Source organism: Grus americana, chromosome 13 (genome assembly GCF_028858705.1).
Source record: "Grus americana isolate bGruAme1 chromosome 13, bGruAme1.mat, whole genome shotgun sequence".
In the NCBI taxonomy this organism is placed as follows: Eukaryota; Metazoa; Chordata; class Aves; order Gruiformes; family Gruidae; genus Grus; species Grus americana.
In genome coordinates this window covers 19,271,039-19,291,715 of record NC_072864.1, presented here as the reverse complement: position 1 = coordinate 19,291,715, position 20,677 = coordinate 19,271,039, and the positions used below count along the sequence as shown (strand labels likewise).

Sequence of the window (20,677 nt, the reverse complement as noted above, 5' to 3'; positions counted from 1 at the left end):
ATCATCAAGTGCCTAAAATAGCTACTGCTCTACCTTCCTCACCTTTTGGTGAGATAAATCCATAAAAGATTAGAAAAATAGTTTTTTCCTCTTGCAACACTGCCCACAAAAAGTACTTGGGATTAGTTCTTACTGGGATTTTCATCATCTCTGATTTCCAAATAGTTTATGTATGCAAGTTGTATACATAAATGCACTATATTACACATGGCCAAGTCAGTTGTCAGGTAATTTATCCTTTTGTAGATGGCCATCAACACCTGCGGCACTGTAGTAATTATGCTACCAACAGCTAAACTTCCCTTACTTGAGTTTCTTGCTAATTTTGGTGAACTCCACCAGCCCAGCTTCCATGGGTAAAGTCAACTGTCCCGCTGAAATCATCAGTCTGCAATCTTCAAAAGTGTGATCAGTGACTGGCACATTCAAAGCACTGAAACAAAATTAAGGAAAAAGAAAAATCAATTTCTTATATTAAAATCACTTTTAGTTGACTGTTTCCCATCTCTCTCTCAGTTAGGCTTTACTGCTAATATACAAAACAAACGATAATTCATTCTTGCACTGCTGCAAGTAGGATAAAGCAATACATACTAGTTCGTGAAACCATACTGTGAAACTGCATTATGGCAGTGTCATGATGTTTGCAGCCCAGTAGCCTTGGAAAACAAACCACCCCCTTATTTTTGCCAAGCAAATAAGGGAGCAATTTAGTGCAGCTTTCCAGGAATTGAACATACTATGTTCCAATGTAAGACAACCTTCTTTATGCTCCATGTAAAAACAATCAGGGTGTTTTAGTATAGGAATTTGACACATCTTAGTGAAAATCTAGAGCAATATCCAGGACTCGACTAAATTGTACTTTATGGCTAAGATATATATGGAATTGCTGGATATAAAGGAAAAGTTCTCGATTTTATTCATGACTGATTACATACGTTGCCATGGTTTGTCGGACTCTATTGGCAAAAAGAATGGGATCATTCTTTTCTTCCTCAGTAGGAACGTGAACAGGTAGAAACTGAAAGAGATGAGTTATCCAATCAATTCAATAGCCACCACTTCACTAGCAACATGAACAATTTCTTGTTATTGTTTGGACTGGGGGAAAAACAGGAGAAAAAAATTAGCCATGCAATGAAGGAACTGGACACTAGAGGTCTCAGCTGCCTTAGAAACCACTCTGGCTCTTCTGCCCTAGCCACACAAATGCGATTTAGGCCAAAACTACTTCTTAAAGATTGGTAGTAGCTGCTTGAATATGAAAAATCAAACCCCCAATGAAGGAAAGTATAAAAAAAATGCATACTTAGTTAGAAAATTAAATGCTACGTAGGTAAGAATGTGAGTCTGAAAGGTGAGTACACACCTTTTCAAAGATCCTTTGTAAGTGCTGTTATATACTGGAATAGTGTATGAAAGATTTATAATGGTTTTAAATACACACTGCAGTCCCACCTCGTACCTGTTAATTGTATCTGTCAGCATGTGACTGATATGTTTTCTGTAAGTTTTTCCTCCATGATAAAAATGTTAAAGAATCTTAGTTCCGAAGTGTAAGTAGAGCACTAACAGGATACAAATACTGTGAAATCTTGGAACTCCAAGCACAGAGTAAAAAAACCCAAGAAAACTACCCCCTCTCCTCCCAAACCTAGAAAACAACCCAGATATCTAAATTGCAACACATTTACTGTTGAGGATTTATTCAATGTCAATAGGTAAGAAGTTGAAGTAGCATTACACTAAAACTGTACTATAGATGAATTATCTAACATGGCACGAATCAGCATCTGTTTGTTTGCAAAGTAGTGTGTGTGTGGAGGAGTATTCTGTTCTTTCTACTTCAGTCTACAGTGCTTGCTTGCAGCTCTGTTTACTGTGCCTTTTCTGAGCTAGAGTTATCATTTATCTCAATTCTGCTACTCCCCACCCTGCAATCTTGCCGTTAAAACATAGAATCCAGGAGTTCTAGAGTAAGTATGAGGTGTTTCTCGTGGTTCTTTGGAAGACACAGTTGCTAATTATGTGTCAATATGTTTCTTTGGTTATACTGCGGTTGCTGGTGCTGCACTAATACAGTGGTATCTGTCTCATATAAATGCAATCTATCCCAAATAGCCTTTTTAGGTTTGTTTTCAAGGAATGTTGCCCCTTCATGATTAAAAACAGTAGGTTTATGGAGTTGGTTATCTGTCAAATAGCCATAATAATTTTCTGCTTATAGCTGTAAGTTTTCTCCCCTGTAAGGACAGCAGGGGTCCAGCTGTTCCCATGAAGGTTTGAGATTTCATTCCTTCCATAAGCAGTTGCCAGCTCTGTTCAAGTCTGACCTGTGTCCCTGCTTATTACAACTCCCCTTCAAAAGTCACATAACTCTTAAATTGAGGAAGCACAGGCACACAGAAACAGAGAACTGTGTCATCTTGAGTCATAACTCTGCAAAGCTTATCTATGCAAACACAGGTTATGGTCTTGAAAGTGGTCATTATATCATTTGAGGCTGAGGTCTTGCTCAGAGAGCAACCTAAATTTCTGGTAAGTTAAACAACACCTCCATCCCCTTCATAAAACCCACCTTCAATTATTTGTAAAACCAGTTTGCCAGAAACCACAGCTGGGGATGAAGGATTTGGTTTCTTGGCCTCCTGAGGTGGCATGGATGATCTCACACACACCCAGCTGCTTATCTGGTGAAGACTAATGAGTATACCTTCCTTGTCAAATTGCAGTCCTGTACGAAAAATTCTTCACACCTCTTTCAGTTGCAAAACCACTTCTCTGATCTGCTTTTGACCTAGTCTCTCTTCTTACAGAATTTGCCAAATGCTGTATCTTTTGCAGCCCTAAAACTCACTGTCAGGTTCACTGTTTAATCTTCAATACCTATAGTTTGTTAGAATATGACTAGACATGCATGCACATACTCCCTTGGACTACAAGGGTACACAGGTAGAGGTAGTGCAAGACTGACAGAGTGGAGAGGTTACTTGCTCACAGTATGGGACAGCAACAGAAATGTTCACTCCTAAAAGAAGTGGTCTGATTCCCTCCCTCCACAGGCAAATCTGCCCCTTCTCCTTTTCAGAAATGGAAGGACTTTGGCATTGATGCTAAGAAATTAGTTCCACTTTGGGGACACATGCTGCTGTGAAAGCTGCACATTTTGTCTTGTATCAGTTTAATCTTTTGGAACATGAAATTTATTTTCTAACAGGCAAGTTTGAGTTCTGTTCTGAAGTAGGGGAAAATAAAGCTTCTGCTCAAAGGGCTATGTTCTTTATTTCTTGCTCCTGCGGGCAGAAGTTACATAGATATGTCCTTCTGTACAAAGTCATTAGGAGAATTAGTACACCTTCTCTAAATACGTGCCTACCGCATGTACTATAAGCAACAAGGTGTTCCCTTAAAATGAATCTTATTGTTTCACAACAAAGACCATATTGCCAAATGTTAGTAGTAGCAACACTGCTTGTATTCACAAAGCTTTGCACAACTTTGCTGAATTCTGTGTTTTGGAAACACACAGCAAAACCTGTGTGAATTTCTGCCATTCCTCAGGTCCCTAAACCAATTTAGTCCACAGTGACAATCCTTTGTGGTCTGGTAGGGAATGTAAAGTGTAACACTTAAACAAACTGATGGTACCTTAGTTATCTGGCTCGTCACTACTATGTTTTGAATGTTGACTCTTAGGGAGCAGTAAGTGTACTGATATGATGAAGTGTGTATGCTGTTTCAGTTGTCATTCATCTGTCTTTGTGCTGTGCAGCTGATTTTAATGATGAAGGGAACAGGTTCATTATACACAAGGCTCAGCTTTCTCCCCAGTGCAGGTACTAGAGTCCTTAAGTAAGCTCTTAGTTGCAGAAACCTTTTAGAGTTCAGTCTGGGAAGACGATGAGGAAGACAAGGATACTTTGAAGGGAGCAGGGAAATGACAAAGTGGGAAAAAGAGAGAAATTGTTACCTTTAACAGAATGTATTGTAATTCTTAGTTTAAACATCTGTAAAATGTGGGTGGTCATAATGAGCAATGATTTTACAATGCTTTAAAAATAAAGACATTTCTGACAGCTTTCTTTTAGGAAAGATTCATCAGATTGTGATACACAGATACTGAAAACAAATCTAAATATATTATTCACCATGATTCTGTTCTTGTTTCTGAGACATTTGTGTATTGTTCACTACCAGTGATTAATAATGTGAATTATGCATTTATATTAACGAATAAATTCCCTGGTTGCTGAACCTTAGTACAAAAATATTTCTAATTCTTACCTCAACTTCTACTCTTGTGAAGAGCTGACACAGCGTCATTACACACAGCTCTTTTCTGCAGGCAAGGAAGAAAGAGGAAAAAATACACTTATTTAAAAAACAAAGTACGAGCATGTCAGTAAATAAAATTTCGTAAAGCGTTGACAAAAAACCAGCCAATACTGGGTAAAGTTTTTAAGTACCTTGCAATGAAGCTCCCTGAAATGTTGCTTTTGACATTTTTTCTACGGGGCTTCTACATCTACCTGCTGCTTGCTCATGGGGCAGGCAACTTGTTGTGATGCATATTAACAATACTCTACACTTCTCTGGCCAGCAAAATGTGTCTGTGTTACTTTATCTTTAAAGAGGTGAATACATATGGGTTTTTAAAGCTTTAAGAGCTTTGATTCTGAGAAGTAGCTTTAACTTTTATCTTTCATCCTCTCATCTGCGAAATAGGACCAGTAACTTCCTTCTGCAGAACTGAAGCAAGGATTTGTTAGTATTTGCTAGCCATTTTGCAAATTATAGTAGTGTTTACACAAATGTGTTCATGAAGTGTCAGTATGTTCAGGATCTTCAGTGCTTTTAAAAAAAGTCACAAATTTTAGTATCAACAGGTAGGGGGAGGAAGAAACTGCGAAAGAGAATGATCACTTCCACTTCTGACTTGTTCTTTTCACTGTGCTTTTTAAGCAGAAATGCACATTTGCTCTTTACTTTAAATCAGGTAAATTATAACAGCAAACCTTCAAGCAATCTTTCATCTGTTCTTGTTTTGGATGAAATAAAAAAGAGAAAAGGAAAAGCCAGAACAACGAAGGGATCCTTTCTACCTTCTCCAGGAATCCACTCTTACTAACACATAATATTAGGCATTCCTCCCAATAATGCACAAAAGTAAGAAAGAAGTAGTAAGTGAAAGCAGAACCTGGGTCAGGAGGTTTCTGAGAAGGAGACTGGTACTGTCCTATCCTGGCCACAATATCCAGGAAGTTTTACAAAGAGCATGACAGTTCCGTATTTTGTGATCTGCAGGTTTGCGTGGGGGATGTTCTTCTCCTGGTTCCAGTTACTTCTGTTAAGAATCTCTAGATTCTACCCCATCCATCCTGTCTTTTCCTGTGATTTTGCCAAGCTGTTCCTTTCATCTTCTCACAGGTTTGGATTTGAGCCTTCATCATTCATCCACCAGGCTTAGAGCTGTTCTCAATTTTTAGTGAATGGGCAGCCTCCTCCCTTCCACAATTCTTTCTTCACCTATTCCTACACCATCTCTCAAATGACATAGCTCCTTTTCAATCTTCCCCAAGCATTTCCCTCTCATAAAAACAGATCTAGAAGAACATGTGTCTTGGCTTAGCTGAATCTGTCTGGCAGACGGTTTAGCAATGGGGGAAAAAATTCTATATGTAATTTTCAGTAGGATTAAGAAACTTACAGTGAATAGCCCTGCCATGTCCAGGTCACAGTATCCTAAGGAAAAAAATAAAACACAGAAATGTATGACAAAACCAGATGAAAGTTAGAGAGCAGATAAGTTACAATATAAAACAGGCACCAGTTTAGTAAAAGCAGATGATGGGATTATAGTCCTGTAGTGAAAATAAATAAAGGTGTCAAGGCAACTAGGATTCCTTGCCTTAAAAATCTGGAAATGAGCATGGCAGACTTTTGATAATATCAACAATTAGGAAGAAAATTTGTGTAGTTACTTAGATATTTAAAATCATTCATTCTGATCCAAACAATAGAAGTAGGGGAAAAAAAAAATCTAGTAAGACTCTTCTACAGGACTTTACCAGTCCCTTTAGAAAGGCACCCTCATAAATATATTTGATTTAGATTTAAGGATATTTCTGCATAGGTAATCTATCATGCTTTTTCTTTGCTTTTTTTTTTCTTTGCTTTTTTCTTATTTTATGTTTATTACTTCCTGTATAAAATTTTCACAAAGTATAGTGCAGATCCTTAAATCCTTTCAGGGAAATGCAATACCAATCCCTTTTAGTGGTTCACTTCATTGTTTTGAAATTGATCTATAAAAAGACTTTACAAAGGAATCTTTGTAAATAACAACAATAACAATTACTTGTTTTTCATCTTAAAAACTATTACGAATGAAAAGTTTGGTTTTTTCTGGATTTGTTGGATGACCAGATAATTTAAAAAAGTGAACAAGTTGCTGGGCTCATGTCCTAGCATTACACCTGTCAGTGAGGCAGAGCCATATGTCTGTACCCCTATTCTTGGCAGAAAGTGTAAACAGTTACTTGGCAAAACAAGGGTACGTTGCATGAAAAGAACCATCTGCAAAGCTGCCCTCCTGAGGTGCCTGAAGGGGAGGGTGTCAGAGGTACTGCATGGCTCAGTTTTGCTTTCGTTCAGAAACTTTGCAAGCCCTTTTGCAGTAAGAGTATTTTGAGTTTAAACAAAAAATTACTAGAAGGGAAATTGAGTGCATTTTAGACTTCAAAGTACAGGCTCTGTGGCTTTGCAGGAAGTTTCTAACTTCCGCTGCAATACTTTCCCATGCTCCCTCTTACTTTAACTATAGCTAAGAAGCCCAGCAGCGAGTTTTTCACAATCAGAATAGCAACTACACCATGGCGACACTTGGAAAGTCCAGCTGCTTCCAGGAGCTCTCCAATGCTAAAGCTCAGGACAACAGATTCTTCAGTGACAATGCAAAATATTTATCATAGGTACCATTTAAGTCAGGATTTTGACTTCCGTATTACTAGTTAGTGACAGAAGAATGTTCTGCTTACCAGCTTGTTGGGGTATCGAAGCAACACAGGTTGTACAGGGACTTGTGGAACAAAGGCACCTGCAACCACAAATCAGAATTGATTGTTAAGGCTAAGCTTAATATAGCGGTTGGGAATTTTAAGTATTTCATGTAAGACATGGTATCTGGAAGGAGAAATTTTTAAAAAGACAAGAACAGTGGGAAGTGTTCTTTTTGTTGTGGGTTTTTTTGTTGGGTTTTTTTTGGGGGGGGGGTTGTTGTTGTTGTGGGTTGTTTTTTTTTTTAAATCAGCAGTGCAGCTAGGAAGTTGTCAGACAGAAAAGGGTTAGTCTCCATTTCAAGGAGAAGAAAGCTGCCTAAGATTCCTGGACTGTTCAAACTCATTTTCTATTTATTATCTCCCCATTGATTGGCATTCATTTCAAAGGATTAGATGCTCACAAAGCTGTCGAGCATTTCCTGAATCCTTCTCTGTTCTGATGATCTTCATAAGTGATATGCACATAGTACTGGTTTTTTAACTTTGTACCAAATCGCTGTACAATAGTAAGAAAGTGGAGCAACGTGGCTTTAACTGAAGTGCAGCACAACAATCTAATGATCAATGATGCTATCAAGTACCTTTCTATGTTAAAAATAACCTATTGGCCTGCCTTGCTAAGCACTATGCGAAGAGGTTTTGTAACTTGGTTGCTAAGTCTTGCATGGCAAAATTGACAAGAATCTAAGACTGCACGACCACAAGGTGAGCTAAAAGAACATCATAAGTAGCATATATTTTGGTAGTTCATCTCATAATAATCACAGTCAAGTTTCTGGGTAAATAAATTAGATGAAAACTGTACCCAGAAAAAAACCCAACCAACTAACAGTATACATCATAGGTATTTTGCATCCTACAAAATACCATAAGTCAGAAAAGTAAACTGACTAGTATAAAGTAGCGGGTTTAAAGCCACTGACACTTTACTGATGTAAAACGCTACTACAGTGCTGTTGTGGATGATGTACCTGCAGAAGTTACAGGCCTTATTAGTACAACCAAATTAATATTTCACACATTATTTTCCAACAACGATGCGACAAAATCTCTCACCTTGTTTAAATGTGATCAGGCAAGATCGGTTTGTGCAGGTGCCTTCTGGGAAAATCAGTATCTTGGATTTAAAGAGAAAGAAATACATATATACACACACATTTCATACAAAGATTATACTTCAGCATGAGTTACATAAAGGCTGACTTTTTATGCAAGCTCTGTGACATGTTACATTGCATCACAAGAATATTGTTAATGTTGCAAAAGGAAATGAACAAATAAGTGAAGGATGCTCATAGTAATATTAACCTGATCCATCTTGATTTGGGAACAAGCGCTTTGTAAGAGAGGAGTTCTGGGAAAAGGCCTTTATCCATTCAGAAATACAATACAAAAGGCTTTGAGTGTTTCACTTGAAATGTTTAGTGTTGGTAATGATATGAGAATTGTTCCTCTGCTGGCAGCTCCTTATTGAACTGCTGGGTGTATAAACATCAAGAGTCTGGGCTGACATGAAGTGCATAAGGTACTTGAGCGTTTACAGGCACAGATGCTATCAACATGAGTCAAAATGCCAGCTGTGATGAGAAGATCACAGCTTGAGGGGTAGCAGCAAAAGGCAGAAAGAGCACGTGCATCTGTGATGCAGAGCTCTGAAGGCATTACATGCCACTACATAGCCTCTGAACCTGAATGACTCAGACACACCAAATACCTGGAAGGTTTCTGAATTAGTGGCTGAAAGATAACTAGATTAGATGCACAGTGACCTGCAATGTGACACACTGAATCCAGCCCCCTATGGAATATAAGGAAGCTTTGTGTTTCTCACATCACTATAGGATCATAAGCAGCATTCCAAAAAAACCTCAGCAGGAGAACTGGTCTGGATCAAGAGTGTTCAAGGTGTACTCCCACTTCAGTCTGAATGAACAGGTCAAGGCTAGATGAAAGACAGCATCATTATGTCACACCCAACAGACACAGGCTGTTCTAAGGTATGATAGCTGCACATACCGATTTACTGTTACGCATTCTGTAATCAGAAAGTGTTCGCTGGTGCTATGGACACAAAAATGGGTATGTCTCTGCTTAGCATATGTCATAAGCCTCAGAAAACATGTTAGTGACTGACCAAAGACTAAGTAATCATTTCCTCCTTCCCCTTTGTTTTGGTACAGGGTTGGGAGAAGCACTAATCAGAATGTCATGCTATTAATAAGCACAAGTGTTGCTCTGCCTGTTGTGTTTTGGTTTTAGGGAGGAGGGAACGGGGAATCCAGCTACTCTTTCTTTTCTATTGTGCTAAGAGAATGCAGCCCAGGCACTCTGAAGAGGGTATGACAGACATCATCTTGTGGTCAAGTTTCTCAAAAAAAATAAAGGGTGGGAGGAAGGTGTGGCCAGGGCACAGGACTAGGAATCACCCAGTGACACCCACAGTTGTACTGCTGACTCAGTCTTGGAGATTCCCAGATTACTTGACTCATAAACTGTTTATGCCATAATACATATCTAGTTCTTATCCCAAGTGCAGGATAGGTGTAGAGACAGTTCCCCTTTCCTCCCCTTGCTGTTTTCAGCAGAGATTAGGTCTACCTTTGCTGAAATCACTTCATCCATAACAGTTTTCACGTAACTGACAAATTGAAAAAATTAATGGATGCTCCAAAAATATTTATGGCAGCTTACAAAAATGCATTTATGAGTCAAAGTAATCTAAACTCTAACTAAAAAGCTTTTTGTAAGGTGCTTGCTAAGTAAAAATGATGCATGAAATGTCTAGATAATGCTATTTCAAAAAAGTGGCAAGTGTTGGTCTTCCCTACTTGAATGTTCTCTGTTTCTAGAGACTATTCAGAAAGTAGAGCAGTGCATTCAGGTCTAGCTGTCATAGAGATACCTGCTTCTGAAGTCTGTGTTTTCACTTGCCTTTTTTAATTTTCCTCAAGAGCCATTACTGGCACCAAAGTGAAGGAAAAGTTAACTTTTCTCAGTCATTTAGGAGGTATCCAACTACGACTAAAGAGATCTTGTGACTTTAGCTATCGAACTTCTTTGAATTTTTATCTTGAGTAAATTAACCCCTAAGAAAACAAGTCAAGAACTAAATAAAAACACAAAGCATGAGTTTATACACAAATCCACACAGGATATCTTTGGAGAAAGGTCTTGCATCACTGACTGTATTTGTCCAGCAGCACAGCGATGATACTGTATTGATAGTATCTGAAGGCGACATGAGACCAGAGTCAATGCAACAGAAGAAAGGAGAGAGCCACTGCCAAATGAGATGTCAGTAAGTTCACAACTGCTCCATGTCTGCCTGTCTTGCAAAGGATGCAGATTTCCATCCCAGCTCTCTGCCTGTCATAAAAGCAGCAGAGTTGCTCCCTCAACACTTTTCTCCCTCCTGAGCAACCCCTGCCCCATTAGCTCTTCAGGATGGAAAGCCAACCAAAGGCTGCTTGCTGCTGAGGAATGACCATGGGGAACACTGTGCACATCAGTAACACTTGCATCCATGTTAAAATCTTTCTACAATTCAGACCAATCTAAAAGTCTTGGGTTTAGTGCATTATTAACCTAAAGAGCGAACTAAGCTTCACCTCAGCTATTTTCCACACGTGAAATTGATGTTTTAAGCTTAAGTACTGTTCATGGGAGCTTGGACAGCCTGGGTTACCCATCTCATCAACTGCTCATCCCCTAACTGTTGTGAGCACAGCTTTGCAACATAGCTTCTCGGGCATGAGCTAGCTTGAGAATACTGACTCACATATACCAATGCAAGTCATCTGCTACATTGAAGACAGCACGTTAAGAGTTGAATAGGGAAAATAGAAAGTCAAAAGCATCTGTATTTGGAACAGCAATTGGTACTGGCTGCATTTTAACTGACCCATTTGTCACAAGAAAACTCTTTCTGGGCACCAGCCTCTTGTCTTCCTTTTCTAAACCAGTCACATACCTGACAGCTGACTTCATCTTTGTACCTCAACAGAATCCAATTCAGCTGGGCACTTGTGATATTATGATGCACAGTGAATATGGAATATGAATGAGTAGTAGTATATTTATTACCTGTGGCCACTGGCCTCTTGATAATGCTCGCTTAGTTATCTCGGTGACCGTATTCTTTCGTGAATCAGGGTCTTGACGAGAAACTGATACAGGCTGAAGGGAACTTAAAATTGCTGTGAGAGAGATACAAATTTTTATTTGTCTGATACTAGTGCTTAGAAAACACATGAGTTCAAGGCTCTCTTGTAGCAAAAACTTGTTATTCTCATACTAGGAGACAGACTGCACAAACAGCTTTCAGACTAAATAGATAAGAAGAGTGTTATTATTGTCCTCATTCTGCAAAACAGGAAGACATAGAAGACATACCTACACTGCCAGCTGAGGAGCTTTACAGTAGGTATAAACATGCCAAATTCACACAAACACATTCTACTAATATTGCTGTTATTTTTCACTGATCATTTCCACACAATTCTAAGGAAGAGACCTGATGGGGTCTCTGCTCTTGGGCCACACTCAGGCCTAACTCATATGCAGACTGCAACCAACAGGTAGTTGGAGTCTATGCCGAAGAAGACAGAGACGTCCATTTTCAGTTACAAAGTATGCACAGCTTCTGTATAAATTACAGAAAAAAACCCCCTCATTTAATTAGAAGTCTACATCAGAATGTGTGGAACTATTAAGAAGTGATGAGAAACCTGGGGAAGAATTATCTTCTATTTCTCACTCCTGTGCTTTTAAGAGACGATCAATATATTATCAGTTTGTTTCCTACAAAGACACTTTTCTATGTTGCCTACTGAGTTTAGTTTTGGGTTACTGTACAGCCAGCAGAAAGTCTACAGCTGATTCTAGCAGTAATGCAAACAGGGATTATTTTTGTGCCAAAAGGAGGAGAAAATAATAGAAGCATGAGTCATCTGATCTTTTCCATTCTCTGCATTTCCTTTTTCAGTAACTTCTCTTTTATTCTTTCCCAGTTTGACTCCCATTAAAAAAAAATCTGTAACAGTGCCTGCAAGTTTAAACTTATAAATATGGTATTTTTCAGAATGGTATAGTTTGGGTCTCTTTTGAAATAACCTTCACTAATCCATGTTCTACATTTGTGGGCCACACTGTTAAAAGACAGCAATAGAACACATTTCTCAAGCTACCTACAGGGAGAATGTTAAGAGAAAGCTTCTAGCCTGAGCAGTTACGAAACATGCTTTCAGTATAAAGCAAATTTGAAGTGATATTATATTTTATATCTGAAAAGAAACAGCATATTTTTAAACATTTTGACCAATCCAGAAAGATAATTTGTCACAGGGATTTTACTGGAAATAAAATCTGTCAATATCTTTGGAACCTAAGGATCTAAAAACATCTTCCCCTAAATCACTTTCAGAGGTAAGATTTTTGGCCTCCTGTCAAATTGCTGACTTCTAACATTTTTTTTTTTCATAAATACTTACTGCCAAATACCGGAGTTGACAGGTTCTCTGCTCTAGACACTACTGATGGCATTCCAGTTAGGGCAGAAATAATGGCATCAAAAAAGCTTGAATGGGGAGCTGCAACAAAGATTGGGGCTTCCAGCAGACTTGCTATTTTCCCTTTTACTTTAACTTGGAAACCCATTATGAAGAACAAGGTACGAGTTAGGCATGAGAGGCTTGTCTTGATCATCTGCCTTGTAAACAGAAACAGAAAAATATCATCCATCTTACAGTTAGTACTTGTTTTGTACTTTAAAAGAAAAGCCCATAGAAGATTTCCTAGTTCTCACCGGCACTGGGGCCAGGCACAGGGTAGCAATACGACTCACTGGGAGAGTGCAGGGCTAAAGGGGAAGAAGTAGGGAAGGGAACATCATCTTTTCATGTTGAAACAAGATTCTAATTTTAAAGATCAGGCAATGTACAGCATCTTGCTAAACCCTCCTCCCATGTACTCTAATTCTCTTGCCATATTTTATAGCATTGTAGCATAACACTATTGTGCAGGGAGGGTGGGTAATTAGCAGATTCAGTTTCCTTTTTGTAAGAACTTGGGTAACTCTAATACTGTTCTTTTACTATCAGTTTTAAACAAGTAAGAATAAATGACAATGTTCCGTTACTAGAACATGCTCCCTCAGTAGCGGACATGTTCCCTTCATGGGACTCTCCGTAATCTCTCCGCCTTGTAAGAATTCACTTCCTGTATTGTCTCCTCCTGCGTGCAGCTGCAATGCATCGCAGCTAGAAGGGAACTTCATTACTCTGAGGTCAGAAGCTGAGTGACTGAAACCCAGAACCCACAAAGGCCGCTGTAAAATACTCCTTCAAGGGCAGCATAGCTAAGAGAGGAGCTGTCAAAGCTAATTTTGTCATAAATTATAGCACAGCAGGAATGACAAAGGTTACACAGAAACTCAGTCTATGTAACATTACCAAATAGTTTTCTTAATGAGTTTCTTTTCTCAAAGATTCCTATCAGTATTATTACTAAAATAAGTCCTGGCTTACAAATAGTCTATAAAGATTTTTATACAGATTTTATTTAGCCTCAAGACAATTGAATATCTATCTATTTAAAAAGCTCCACTATTGTAAAATACAGTCATCAAAAAGTTGCTTCACATAAATGGGCAAAACTAAGATTTGACTGAGGACTTCTCTTTAATCAAAAGGAGGAGAGGAGTAAGAGGGAAAATAAAAAAGCTTTAGGCCTTGGCTTTGTGTTATTAAAAAAAAAAAAAGAGAGCACAGTTTTCACAAATATTGATCACTTTTTACCTTCTCCATCCTTTAAGCGGCACAGATCCTTTTCCAGGGTGACGGAAAGTTGCAATTGATGCAAACAGCCATGCTAGCAGTAAAATGAATGCAATGAATACAGCACGGAGGGGTAGCAAAATGATCCCCTGGAGAACAGTCTGGAAAAAAAAGAGGGGAAAAATCTTAAGAAATGGTATCAACAGGAATGACACTGATATCTGTGTAGTAACATTATATGGACTTTAAAATACTAACATTACTGCTCTGTGATTTAGTACGGAAGGCATTAATGATTCCATTGTTCATATGGGGAAGTCAGTCACAGCATTTCATTTTCACTTTTGGGTTCCCATTTCAGCTAGAACTGGAACATCTGAGTACTTAAGGTTTTGGGTTGGAAGTGGTTAGACAGAGAGGGTAAACAGAGTTTGCTGGCTTTAGTTTATACTTAGACTTGGTCTGCAGCATACAACCAGCTCAGATAAGTCTGCCCAGCTGATACATACCTCCAGAGCCTTCTGTCACCAGATGCCTGTCCAGAAGCCAGGTGGGATTGTTAAGATGATTAAAATGTACTCTTGCCCTTTCCAAAAGACAAATCCTGTGTTGAGTCACACTATTGCTGCAAGTGATCCTCACTACTACTGCCTGGAGTAGTGCACACGCAACACAACTTCATTTCCCCTAGTTGGGACTTGAACAAAATGGAATTTTCAGTAAAACTGAACCTGTGGTTTAAGGCAAAGGGTCAGACTTTATGGTGCTGTTGAAGCTGCTGTAGCAGCTCTTGGCTCATTGCCTTTGGAAGCGGTTTGGTCACCACCTGCTGTAAACATACAGCAGAACCCTTCTGATTATGAAGATTAACTTGCTGCCTCCTGTTTGAAGCATCTTGTGTATTAACCTCTGTGCTAGGACCTCCTTGAGTTTTTCAGAATAAATTGAGAAAGCATAGCTCCCTTTCCTCCCTGCAATCAGGAAACTGTTACTAGCTTCCTTTAACTTGAAGCAGAAGAAACTATTGAGAGAGTTCTGCTATGGTCATAGACAGCCAAGTTAGGTAGAAAAACCGGTATAAAACAGATCCATGCCTGTTCACTACTTCTTTAGTTCTTCATGTATGTTTTCAAGGGCAGCAGAGGGAAGGCAAAACACTAACATGCCCTGGTTGCAAATAATCCTCAAATATCATCCCCAGCAACCCCTAAGGAATTTTTAGCTTGCATCTTTTCATGCACAGCTCCTGGAAACAGGTGTATTGGCACAAGGTTGTTAACAGGCAGCTGTGGTGCAGGGCAGGGCAGGAGGAAATTCATAATCATTTAACCCCAGTAAATTAGGTTAGAAACTATATCCTGAAGGTTGGCCTTTGTGGCGCAACTCAGCACTATGCATATTGAGCAAGCACAGGTCTGGGAGGCAGGTGAGCTGTGTTAGCATGCGGAAGTCATAGCATAGCATTCCTGGTAAGCTAGGAAACGGTTCAACTCCTTTTGGCACCTAATCCAGCTCAGCTACCGCTCACCGATGAGGATCAGCTCTATGTACATACATATGCACGAAAAAATACACACCCAAGCAGAATTGTTGTAGTGATTTTTTTTTTTTTTTTCAATTTATTTTATTTGGGCTATGTTTCTGAAAGTCCCTCAAAACTTACATGAGAGTGCATCACTGGTCACAGACTGACAGCTCCACCAGTTCAGAAGTATGGTAGAAGTTACTGAAGGACAGTTATGCTAATTTAACTTCTGCTTGTGAGTGTACTATTTTTTATGCTTTACTACTTTTTAAGAAAATCTACAACTGAAGAACAGTGTTCCTGTCTCAAAATCAGCCATTCTAGACAGCTCTTCAGCAATGGCTACTTACTGTACAGGAAAAGCAAAGGCTTTTTTAATAATAAGTTTTATAAAATTGTTTGCAACTTACATACTTGAGTTATGATTATTAAGCAACACAGTGGGTTTTAATTTACCTCTTTTCTTTAAAAAGGAACAAGTGCTTATAGTACATTTGGAATATAAGCATCTTTGAGTATTATTTATCCAATTCTTTGATATAGTAGGTTGGTTCTAATTTTCCTTTCATCAACATGGTCCTTTCCCTCCTCATCAAATCCCTTCCATCTTCATATAATGTCCTCTTGTCAATATTCAGGAGAGGCTCTGGCCTCTGGCTCTAACCTCTGTCATACTGACGAGGATTAACAGGAATTTGGGGCCTTCAGGACTCAGTTCTGTGTTACAAAAGGCACCGTGACAACAGACCAAACATGATAGTGGATGCCCAGTGTAAATTAGGATAAGCATGAGAAGCAGGTACCCAGTGTTGATGTTTATGTTTTGTAAGCACTGCCATATAGCATGTTTTCAGGAGAGATCTGAATATTCAGGTATGATTACTTCCTTCTTTTATTTAAAAGTTGTATATAACTAGCTATGGAATTTTAACCATAACTTCATGGACAACAGGAGAAGGAATCACCGAAACGGGTTCAGTAGCTGGGTATGAGAGATTTGGCCCTGGAGATCTATTGCTCCCACTCTCGTTGGGGCCAGTTGTGGCGAATCTGAAAAAGTCAGGTAGCAAGTTAAACCAACCAAGGCTCCTTGCTTGTCTCCCAAAGTTAGATGTGTCTTTTTTTTCTCCATATGCATCCTCTTGTACTCTGATCAATAGTTCCAGTTCAACATCGCAGCTGCATCCAGAATGAGCAGCATAAGCATAAATCAGTGTGTTTTGACTTAAAATAACTTTTTTCTTCATGAAAAAGGAATATATATGCAGTGACCTACAATGAAAAATAAAGCATGCAATCGCAAAAGCAAAACAATCCCTTCCTCAAAACTTTAATAAATTCATTAATCTATTTTAGGCAGATGCGCAGGTGGTACTGATTTGCTGATGCAAGCTATTGGCTTTCCAGGTCACTGTGTAATGAGGCAGAATTGATTTCTGCTCCATCAGCTGCAGAGTAGGGTAAGAAAAGGACAGAAAAGAGAAAGGTCAAGGTAGGCTAGAAAAGAAGAAGTATAGGAGAAAGACATACAGAAGAAAATACAGGTCCAAAGTTTAGTAACTACTAAGTAGGATCAGAGCCACTCCAGCTTCTGTATACAGTAATCACAAAGAATTATTCTGAGTCATCCAAAGGACCTTTTCCCTTTTGGAATCACCTGTGTACTTTCTAGTTAAGGTGTGTGCAACAACTCCATAGCCCATCCCTGCGGTTGTTGCAGACGCCTGCAGTAGTCCTTGCAGTCCAGGTCACACTCCCACAGCTGACTGACCCTTAAGCAATACACAGGATATACTGTCACTGATGTCAGGAACTGGGGAAAGGGAAAAGCAGGTCTATCACAAAGCCACAGAATTCAGTTTGAAATTTTGTTCAACTTCAGCTGCTGACAAGTTATCTAGGAAGCAGCAGAAGAGCAGGCTGGGGACCAGAATGAAGCCCAACTCCAACTGAACCCCTCTGACATCTGAAACACTGATCAGAGGGACTGTGTCCCAAAGCAGTATGAGCATAGCAATACAGGGTCTTCCACAAGTGTCCAGAGTCTGTCACAGCTCTGCCAGGCAGTCTAGCTGCTTGTTTCCAAGCATAGGGTTAAAAATAACGCTTTTAGCATGCTGGTTGTGCCATTACATAGTTTGCCATTACATAGTTCACCATTACCTAAGTGCACTGAGCATCTCTTCTGAATGAAGTGAAATCTAGTAATAACTTAACTAGTATTTGTGCTTTGCAGTTGCAGTCAGAAGTTAGGAGGGCAAGTGAGCTATCAGGAGGAACAGAACTAAAACTAAAAAAAGAAAAAATCCCAACAATGAATTGCAGCCACCTTCAGTCAGAGGATGGAAACCAGAACAACTGTTTCAAAATCTTATTTGGCATATGCAGATGTTTAGCACAGCACAATCGATCCTTGTTTTGCACACTCTAAAGAAAGACAAAACTATTAGCAATACAAGGAATGGCAAAATATTGTAGAATCTTCTCACTCCACTTTTCAGTCTGGCTACAGCCTATTTTTGTATTTGAAGCTGAATGAAATGCAAACAGCTAGCCTGTCTCACTTTCAAGCTCCATTGATCAGGGGACAGCAGCCATTACATTCAAGGAGTTCACCAACATGTGAAAATCTAGCTTTGGGCTCCCAGAGAGGGTTTTGAAATTGTATCTGTTTTTATCAGCATATGTTAAGGGAATAGTATAGAATAAAAGGAATATAACAAAACAATCCTTTAACATGCAAGAATGGGGATACACTACACTTGATTAAATGGAAAGAGAAGGGACACTTCCCTTTTTTGAAGTTTATAGTAACACTCTCCGGTAAGGCTTTGATTCTCAGCTGGTCTGATACACAGTGCTGGATAAGAGAGGAGCAGACTTTGACAGGATAAAGCAGACAGTAGCAAGTATCCTAGTCTCTATGGCTATAGGGGAAAAAGAACAGAAGGGAGCAACACACAATACAAAAAGGTTGTCTTTCTTGTGTCTTTCTGCTTTAAAATTCAGTGACTACTGCAATTTTGCTCCAAAGCTCACTAGCACCAGGCCCTGACCCAGCCAGGTGCTTTTTCTTCCAGGTGCATTGTGGAGTTATGTATGGAGTGTATCTTGCTTTAAGACATATTATGTTTTTCATCCCTTCCTCCTGAAGGAAAAAAGTAGAATACATTTATTATAGCTAAAATGGTAATTGTAGCTTCAAATTGCAAGCTTTCGAAAGTAGTCTGTGTATCCTCTAGAAAGAACAGCCAGCACAGAAAGCTGTCCATTTCTGGAACCTCATTAAGAGACTAGTTTCTTTACCTGGGGGTTCATGCCTACAGCTACTGATTCAGATGCACTTGAGATGTGTTTCAGGCTGCTGGTAAAACATAGGGGATAAAAGGATTTGAAATTGTTTTCCAGGTTTCTCACATTTCCTCCACCCAGCTACCTTCAGGGCAAACATTGTTTATAACTTGAGGAAGAGCTATATGGAACATAAAATATTTAGTTGCACATCAGCCTCAGATATTTGTAACAATCAGCAGAAAATGCTGCAAGTTCACCTACACACTGATGTCCTCACTGTTGTCAGTTCCTATTTGGTTCATCAGCCTAATTTTTTAAATTTTTTTTTTAAATCAGAGCCCAGAAATACTGTTTGCTTTCTTAATTGTAAAAGTACCCTGTAAATCTTGTGTGCACTTGTACACAAGTTGTACTCGGATAGCATTCAGCTCAGAAGCCCAATTCAGTTCACCCAGCGACACCAGTCAGTAACCCCGTGGAACTGGGGATACCTTTTCTGTTGTCCACACTGCAATATGGAACCAAGAGATTAACTCCCCCACCCCAGGCTTAAAATCAGCCTAAAGTGAGTTAAGCACCTGAAACAGGATTACTGTAAAAAGTTATTTTCAATTTTAGCTTATAACATGAGAGAGAAGTCATCATCATCTTTAGTCTAGAGCTGAGGCATGTGACAGGACGGGTAGATGCACAGTATTTAATTCTTGCAATTCAAACAGGAGGCAAAACAGAGTCAAACAGGACTCCTGTTTTCTCTAGGAGTAATGTGTTATCTGTAATGATCATGCAAGTCTTTTCAAAAGCTTGTTACAAATCTTGTGTTTAGACGTTTAAGTTTGCAGTCCATAAGCCTGTGTGTGTGTAGAGCAAGCATTCAGTTTGTGGACTCTGAGGAACAATGGCTTGAGGAACTTAATTTCAAAGAACAGTGACTTTTTTTATGCTGAACACTTTTTTGCATCTTTGCTTTGACTATTTACATAACCTATTCATTTTCTGCTCACTATCACTAGGCTAGATCAGGAAGCAAACTATGCCGTAGTTGGGAAGGAAGTATTCTCACTAGATGCCTTTTCCTGGCAAAGACAGGCGCCCGTTCCCTGTCAGGCAGGCGCGCGGGTTCGGCGGGGCAAGCGGCAGTTTTAAGCACTATTTGTTCACACAGTCGCATTCTCCCATCGGAAGGAGGTCTTTCTAAAACCACCGTTGACCTTGACACCGCATTGGTGACAATCCCTTGCCTCAGAGCGGCGAAAGTAACGGCTGGTTTAGACAAGCTGGCAGAAAACCGCGCCCGGCGCAGCACAGCCAGCGTGCGCCGGGGCTGACAGCCTCCCCGCCGCTCTGCCCGCTGCGCTCCCGTCCGCACCGATGCGCATACTAACACCGGGCAGCCCCAGCCCGGCCCCGGCCCGCCGGGCAGGGCGCGCCCCGGCGCCGTCTCACTGCCGCGCCGCCAGCCTTACCCGCAGCTTGTCCCTGGCGCTCAGGCGCCCCGGGTGGACGAAGGGGTTGAGGACGGTGGGCGGGCAGAAGGACTGCTGCCTGGGCAGCGGCAGCACCCGCTGCGCCATGCTCCCGCCGCGCGCCGCCAGCCCGGGCGATTGCGCATGAGCCGCCGGCAGAGCCGGGGGGGGACCACGGCACCCCGACCCGACCCGGCCCGGCCCGCCTCGCCTCAGCCGGCCCTGCCCACCTCGGGGAGCCCCGCCTCAGGGCAGCGCGCCTCGGGGCAGGTGAGGGCGGGCCAGGCTGCCCTTGGCCGTGCTTGGCGGCAGGCGGCGCCGCAGCGGCCCCGCCGCGAGTCTCCTGAGGAGACGGTGCTGAGGCGGGAGCTGCCAGGCGGAAACCTGAGGGAGGCGCTGGGGCTTCCTGCCCGCCGCGACGGCCAAGCAGCCCCGGGAGCCGTGCCCGCGCTCTCCTCTCGCTCCGCGCTGACCATAACCGTGTACGCCTCCTATGAACACTACAACGGCGGTCACTGAGGCGATGTTTGCTGTGTGATATCGCAGTTGTGTTGTTTA

General features: G+C 40.5%; 1 protein-coding gene across 2 annotated transcripts in view; it reads right to left on the bottom strand.

Moving 5' to 3' along the window:
- Window positions 1-20,390, bottom strand: part of LPCAT2 (lysophosphatidylcholine acyltransferase 2) — a 31,966-nt gene extending 11,576 nt beyond the window's left edge. Inside the window, exons 1-10 of one of the 2 annotated variants that reach the window (XM_054840799.1) lie at window positions 20,120-20,390; window positions 13,856-13,995; window positions 12,551-12,768; window positions 11,145-11,257; window positions 8,118-8,178; window positions 7,041-7,099; window positions 5,711-5,745; window positions 4,288-4,342; window positions 942-1,024; window positions 308-433 (exon numbers count right to left, since the gene is read on the bottom strand). In XM_054840799.1, coding sequence (XP_054696774.1) covers window positions 308-433; window positions 942-1,024; window positions 4,288-4,342; window positions 5,711-5,745; window positions 7,041-7,099; window positions 8,118-8,178; window positions 11,145-11,257; window positions 12,551-12,768; window positions 13,856-13,995; window positions 20,120-20,227 — 998 coding nt within the window. In that variant the 5' untranslated portion in view covers window positions 20,228-20,390. Of the gene's footprint in view, window positions 1-307; window positions 434-941; window positions 1,025-4,287; window positions 4,343-5,710; window positions 5,746-7,040; window positions 7,100-8,117; window positions 8,179-11,144; window positions 11,258-12,550; window positions 12,769-13,855; window positions 13,996-20,119 lie in introns of those variants that run through there. The other variant, XM_054840800.1, reaches the window with a different exon arrangement.
- Window positions 20,391-20,677: the final 287 nt, after the last annotated feature.